Source organism: Octopus bimaculoides, unplaced genomic scaffold (genome assembly GCF_001194135.2).
Source record: "Octopus bimaculoides isolate UCB-OBI-ISO-001 unplaced genomic scaffold, ASM119413v2 Scaffold_138628, whole genome shotgun sequence".
Lineage (NCBI taxonomy): Eukaryota > Metazoa > Mollusca > Cephalopoda > Octopoda > Octopodidae > Octopus > Octopus bimaculoides.
The window spans coordinates 32,700-40,138 of NW_026326038.1; the positions used below are offsets into that span (position 1 = coordinate 32,700).

The window sequence follows — 7,439 nt, forward strand, 5'->3', positions numbered from 1 at the left end:
TAAATTAACAACTGTTTGCCCTCTGATATTACAGGTTGTTCTAAACCAATATAACGATTGTTTGCCCTTAAGATTGTGTTACAGCTGTTTACTCTCTGATATTACAGGGTTATGCCAACAAGATATAACAGTAGTTTCCCCCCCTGACATTACAGGGTCATTCGAAGTCGATTCAGCCTGTTTGCTCTCTGATATTACAGGGTTGTTCTAATCCAACATAACCAGTTTTCCCCCTTTTATTACAGGGTCATTCCAAGCCAAATTAACAACTGTTTGCCCTCTGATATTACAGGTTGTTCTAAACCAGGTGTCGCCAAAGAGGGGTCCGAGGGACTCCGTAGGGGTCGGTGAGCAATTACAGGGGGTCGATGACAGCCAAGAGGGTTGAGTGGGGCGGTCAGTGTGCGAAAGACCAGCTCACCCAGATGAACTGCTTGAAATACTTAGCGCATGAAACGTGGGAAAACATGGTAAATTTTCACTGCAGCGATAAGTCTGCTGTTGCTAATATTTGAGGCCTGATGTTGTAATCTGTATCGTAATCGAAGATTGAGAGGATGTAGACTGTCAAGTGTTTGCTTATAGAAATTGCCTGAACTTGGAGGAACGAGGTGATTTGAGATTGAATCTGACGGACATTCAGCCTGATGTCAGTGCCTTGTTTCAGAATCACTATGCTCATACCTCACATTGATGTTGTTAATTTCAATAAAAGATATTCCAGCAATTAATGATGCATTTTTCAAATTTTGTAACCGTGGAAACAATTTCATAAAAATTGAAAGCTTAATACTGGTATACTTGTACACCTGGTTTTAAATGTAAAAAGTGAGTCATCTTCATTATAGTTTCTTAATTTGTCATACATGTATATTTTAGCTAACATTTTAATTGCCAGAATCAGTACCTGGTATGCAGGTATTTAAGATATGGTACGGTAGAGTAAGATATTAAGATGTTTTAAATGAGGAAGGTGGTCAATGCAGAAGGAGAAATGGCTGAAGGGGGTCGATGTGGAAGAAGTGGCTAAAAGGGTCGATGGTCAAAAATGTTTGGCGACCACTGTTCTAAACCAACATCACAACTGTTTGCCCTGATATTACAGAGTTGTTCCAAGCTGATATAACAATTGTTTACGCTCAAGGCAATATAGCAACTGTTTGCCCTCTGATATTACATGGTTGTTTCATGATGATATCACTGTTCGCCCTCTGACATTACAGGATTACTCCAACCTGATATAACAACTGTTTGCCTTCTGATATTATAGGGTCACCCCAAGTCAATAACAGTAACTTGTGGCCTGAAGAGAACTTGTACATAGTTCATGGACCTGATAGAAACAGCAGCCAGTTATCTCTCATATCATACTTTGTTGTTGGCACTCCATCGCTTACAACATCGAGGGTTCCAGTTGATCCGATCAATGGAACAGCCTGCTCGTGAAATTAACGTGCAAGTGGCTGAGCACTCCACAGACACGTGTACCCTTAATGTAGTTTTCAGGGATATTCAGCGTGACACAGTGTGACAAGGCTGACCCTTTGAATTACAGGTACAACAGAAACAGGAAGTAAGAGAAAGTTGTGGTGAAAGAGTACAGCAGGGTTCGCCACCACCCCCCTGCCGGAGCCTCGTGGAGCTTTAGGTGTTTTCGCTCAATAAACACTCACAACGCCCGGTCTGGTAATCGAAACCGCGATCCTACAACCACGAGTCCGCTGCCCTAACCACTGGGCCATTGTGCCTCCACCATATCATACTTTACCATCTTACAAAAGCACACATTGGATAATGTAACCTAGTATACACTGCCTGAATAAACAATGGGATGGTCATGACTAGAATGTCCTTTTAGATCTTTTGGATGAAAACTAACTCAAACTTAAACAACTACACCCCACACAATATACTCCAACAGCCAGACTATCATCATTATCATTTAACATTCATTTTCTATGCTGGCATGAGTCGGATGGCTTGACAGGAACTGGCAGGGCCAGGGGCTACACCAGGTTCCATAGTCTGTTTTGGTTTGGTTTCTATGGCTGGATGCTCTTCCTAATGCTGACTATTTTACAGAGTATACTGGGTGCTTTTTACATGACACCATCACCAGCGCATTTTTAAGTGGCACCAGCACCAGTGCTTTTTACATGGCACCAGCACCCACACCAATGCTTTTTACTAGGCACCTTGGCTTTATGATCTCGTGCCCCGACAGCAAGAACTTCAACAATACTAAAATCTTCCAGAACATTCTTCTCACCATTTTTGTATTTTTTCTTTTACAGATTTTTCTCATTATGTTCGGAGTTTTGTCCTTCCTCGTCTATATTTATTTATTAATTGAAAGTTCAGGTAAGCTGTTGTCCATCATGAATTCTTTATTATCTTTTAGGGGTCACTAATGGCAGGTTTTTCTATTTTCTTTTTAGTGCATGTATTGTGGTAGGGATGTGTTAACTTAATCCATAGCCATTTTCTTAGTGTATTTTTGTTGAAATGCACTTCCTTTATTTCAATTGATTTTGAAAATATTTGAAAAATTTAATAAGCTGGAAAATAATCATAGCGAAGGACATTCCACAGTTGAATTAGAACAGTCACTAACAGTGAAAGAAGACATGCACCCAACACCAGAGCTGAAGACACCTCCGAAAGGAGGGGCCCCGCCACGTCAAAACGGTAGAGTAGGGGCCGAAACCAGACGTGGTTCCTCCTGATGATGTCTTGAGCTAACTGGATCCTATAAAGGAGCTGTTGTGGTAGCAGACCACGAAACATGGTTGAAATTCCTACTTTGTCATTATTAAACTGGTGTTTGGAACATAAATTAACATGGAACTTTAATGGAAGAAGGTTTCAATTTAAATTACTCTAACCCTTTTGTTACCATATTTCTGCCTTTGTTTCAATTAACTTTGAAAACACTGAAGAATTTAGTAAAATAACAGTTATTATTGAACATAAATTAACATAAAGGCGCAGGAGTGGCTGTGTGGTAAGTAGCTTGTTTACCAACCACATGGTTCCGGGTTCAGTCCCACAGCGTAGCACCTGGGGCAAGTGTCTTCTACTATAGCCTCGGGCCAACCAAAGCCTTGTGAGTGGATTTGGTAGACAGAGACTGAAAGAAGCCCATCATATATATATGTGTGTGTTTGTGTCTGTCCCCCCACCATCACTTGATAAATGTTGGTGTGTTCACGTCCCTGTAACTTAGCGGTTCGGCAAAAGAGACCGATAGAATAAGTACTAGGCTTACAAAGAATAAGTCCTGGGGTTGATTTGTTCGACTAAAGGCAGTGCTCCAGCATGGCCGCAGTCAAATGACTGAAACAAGTAAAAGAATATAAAAAGAAAGAATAAAATTTTGATGGAAGGTTTTAATTTAGAACACCTTTAAAATTGAAAGTTTGCATCTCAAAACTGGTAGTGGTAGTAGTAGCTCTTCTTCTTCATGTTACTACTACTACTACTACTACTACTACTACTACTACTACTACTACTACAGAACACCTATATTTTTGTTGGAATTCACTGCCTTTTTTTTTCAATTTTGAAAATGAAGAGCTTAGTAAAGTAACATCGTCATTATTAATCTAATGCTTGACACTTATGTGAGGGAAGAAGGTTTTAATTTAGGTCACTTTAAAACAGGAAACCCTACAATGCAACAGGGGAATTCTCGGGCAGTTTGGTATCAAAAGGGTCAACATAGCTGCTATTTCTACTGTTTCTAGTAACTCCGTAGAAGTTCTTTTGGTGACTCGTTCTCTTAGTCCTAAGAGCAATTCCAGTTCTTGTTTCTGTTTGCCTATTATTCAGTTTGTTATTAGTTATTTTAAGATGAAACCTGTCATCAATTATAAGACATGTCATAGTATTGTTTTTTTCCTTTTTTTTTTTTTTTAATTATCCTTGCCCCTCCATTTCTTGTCTCCCAGGAAAGTTAGTTGTTGAAGAGAAAACGCACTATGTCCACCTTGAGGATATCAAACCCTTAACCGTGAGTTGTACTTTCTCTCTAAGGAAAACTATTGTGCTATTTATTGTGTGTGATTAAGAATTTCCAAACTACATGGTTCCTGCTTATTTTCCAGTACACTGCTCCATGGATACATGTGTCTTCTACTACAGCCTCAAATTAATACCTTAACTTTTTCGCATTCAGATTACGCTGTCAAATCGGATGTTTATCTATTCACATAGCATTTAAACCAGCCATATCCAGTCCAAATATTCTACCTGTTTTAAGCTCAAACTGGCCAGATCCAACTTCTCACACCTATCCTACAATGCCATTCTAGAAATAAACAATCACATCATCAAAATCTCAAAGCTAAGAGCTAATGCGTGATTAATTCAAAACAATGTGAATATCTGGCTTAAATATTCAACCTGATTTATGTTCAAACCAGCCAGATCTGGCTACTCACACCTACCTAATAATACTATTATTTAAAAAAAAATAAACGACCACATCATTGAACTCTTGAAGTTATGAGCTAATTCATGATTAATTCAAATTAATTAATGTGAATAAATAAGCATTACATTTTGATAGAGTAATCTGAATGCTAAAGGGCTAAACGAGAATAAGCTCTTTATATCAACAGGAAAATGGTGTAGATCTAAACTTCTAGTTTTTATGTGAAGGTGCATGGCTTTGTGGTTAGGGTGTTGGACTCATAATCGTAAGATTGTGGTCTTGATTCCTGGACTGGGCAACGCATTGTGTTCTTGAGCAAGAAACTTCACTTTACGTTGCTCCAGTCCACTCAGCTGGCGAAAATGAGTAATCCTGCTACAGACCAGGTGGGTAACACATACGCCATGGAAACCAGGAATCCAGCCCTTATGAGTCGGTATGACTCAAAAAGGGAACTTTACCTTTATGTGAATTACAGAAAGGAACAGTCTGAGTATTAACCCTGTTGTACTTAAACCAGCCATATCCGGCCCAAATATGGTTTATGTTCAAACTGCTCAGATCCAGCCTCTCACACCTACCCTATGATGTCATTCTAAAAGTAAACAATTACATTTGACAGAATAATCTGAATGCTAAAGGGATAAGCATGCATTATCTCATAGCTTTGAGATTTTGATGATGTGGTTGTTTGTTTTTAGAATGACATTGTAGAGTATGTATGAGAGGTTGGATCTGACCAATTTAAAAATAAAACAGGTAGGATATTTGGGCCAGATTTGGCTGTTTTGAATGCTAAAGGGTTAATGTTAGTCAGTAAAATATGTCTGAGCATTGTGCTGTTAGTGCTTTTCAAAGAATTTTGAGAAAGGACAAGGTATGTAAGATGACAGGTAAGGTACCCAGGTGCTGGATGAGGTACATACGATCTGTTAAAAGGTGTAATAACAGTGGATGAATGGCAGGTGAGGTACCAGGTGGTGACAGATGAGGTATTTGCAATCTCTTAGCACATGAGATTGAAGTGGGTTGATAGCAACTGAAGTACACAGAAATTGTTGCTTGGTTAGATAACACAAGATCTGTTGATGATAAGCATGACCCTTAGTATTTTGGGTGGTTTGTTGGGTTGAGGATATAACAGCAATAATAAATTTTGAATAAAATTTATGAGAATCATTGATTTAATTTTTCATTTCCTCTTCTTTCCTTCAGTACATGAAATGGTACCACATCTTTGGAATATTTTGGATCTTCAACTTCATCACATCTTGCAGGGATTTTGTGATTTCAAGTTCTGTAGCCATTTGGTATTTCACACGGTAAGAACATTGGTACTTTGTACATTGACTTACGTTCACTGTCTTTTTCTTCAGGACACAAACAGGAAAGCCATTAGACAAAGACAAGCATGATTGGTTGGTTAGGCTGGCATGGTTGGATGGTTTAGGCATTCATGGATGGTTGGTTAACTCTTTAACTGCAAAATTAAATCTCACAATAATTTCAGTAATGGATGTTAAATATCTACCACAAAATAAAATTAGCTTTTTCTGCAGGTCAAATTGCCTCTATAAATTTGGCATATAAGCACAGGCGTGGCTGTGTGGTAAGAAGTTTGCTTTCCAACCACATGGTTCCAGGTTCGGTCCCACTGCATGGCACCTTGGACAAGTGTCTTCTGCTATAGCCTCAGGCTGACCAAAGCCTTGTGAGTGGATTTGGTAGAGGAAAACTGAAAGAATTGTGTGTGTGTCTTTGTGTCTGTGGTTGTCCACCTACCACCACTTGACAATTGGTGTTGGTGTGTTTATGTCCCTCATAACTTAGCGGTTTGACAAAAGGTTCGATACAATAAGCGCCGGGCTTTATAAAAAAAAAGTACTGGGGTCGATTAATTCGACTAAAACCTCTCCAAGGTGGTGCCCCAGCAAGGCCGCAGTTTAATGACTGAAACAAGAAAAAGATATAAGATATCTCAACAAAAAAATAGTTTCATACATCACGTTCTTCAACAAAAGAGAGATTGGTTTATAAAACTGTTTCCCACTGTTATAAGTAATGAAATTTTGGGTGGAAATATCTGATTTCTGCAGTAAAAGAGTTAAGGCAGGGTTAGGTGAATGGTCTAAGTAGACGTTCATTGAGAAGGCCCTCGTATACGACATTGATGAATGTTACATCCCACATCGTTTTTTGGCAAATGTCTCAAGAAGGGCTTCGGAAATCCAAGAACCTCGGTGAATTTACAAGGTGAGGAGGAACCGCCCCTCTTCTTTTCCAAAGTAAGGGCCCTGAAAGCTACCTTGTTCTGCTTCACCAAATTTCTCTTGGAAGCTCGTGTCTTGAGGCTTAAGTTGAGCACTGACCACTGAAAGGGGAATATCCATAAAGGGAAATAACTCTGTACAACCCTCAAGGGAGATAATTAGATAAAGTAGAAATCTTTATGGCTATTACTCTTTTACTTGTTTCAGTCATTTGACTGTGGCCATGCTGGAGCACCGCCTTTAGTCGAGCAAATCGAACCCAGGACTTATTCTTTTGTAAGCCTAGTACTTATTCTATCGGTCTCTTTTGCCGAACCGCTAGGTTACGGGGACGTAAACACACCAGCATCGGTTGTCAAGCGATGTTGTGGGGGGACAAACAGACACACACACACATATATATACGACGGACTTCCTTCTGTTTTCGTCTACCAAATCCACTCACAAGGCTTTGGTCGGCCCGAGACTATAGTAGAAGACACTTGCCAAGACACTTGTCCCACTGTGCGGAACCGAACCCGTAACCATGTGCTTCGTAAGCAGGCTACTTACCACACAGCCACTTTTCCATACATTAAAGATGGATTGTAATTTAACCCCAAAACAATCTTATTTATTTACTGCCCACAAGGGGCTAAACATAGAGAGGACAAACAAGGATTAAGTCAATTACATCGACCCCCAAAAGGATGAAAGGCTAAGTCGACCTTGGCGGAATTTGAACTCAGAACGTA

At 39.5% G+C, this 7,439-nt stretch overlaps 1 protein-coding gene across 2 annotated transcripts in view; it reads left to right on the forward strand.

Moving 5' to 3' along the window:
* Positions 1 to 7,427, forward strand: part of LOC106880879 (choline transporter-like protein 1) — a 31,049-nt gene extending 23,622 nt beyond the window's left edge. Inside the window, exons 9-11 of one of the 2 annotated variants that reach the window (XM_052978242.1) lie at positions 2,295 to 2,361; positions 3,951 to 4,012; positions 5,651 to 7,427. In XM_052978242.1, coding sequence (XP_052834202.1) covers positions 2,295 to 2,361; positions 3,951 to 4,012; positions 5,651 to 5,761 — 240 coding nt within the window. In that variant the 3' untranslated portion in view covers positions 5,762 to 7,427. The remainder of the gene's footprint in view (positions 1 to 2,294; positions 2,362 to 3,950; positions 4,013 to 5,650) is intronic. The other variant, XM_014931035.2, reaches the window with a different exon arrangement.
* Positions 7,428 to 7,439: the final 12 nt, after the last annotated feature.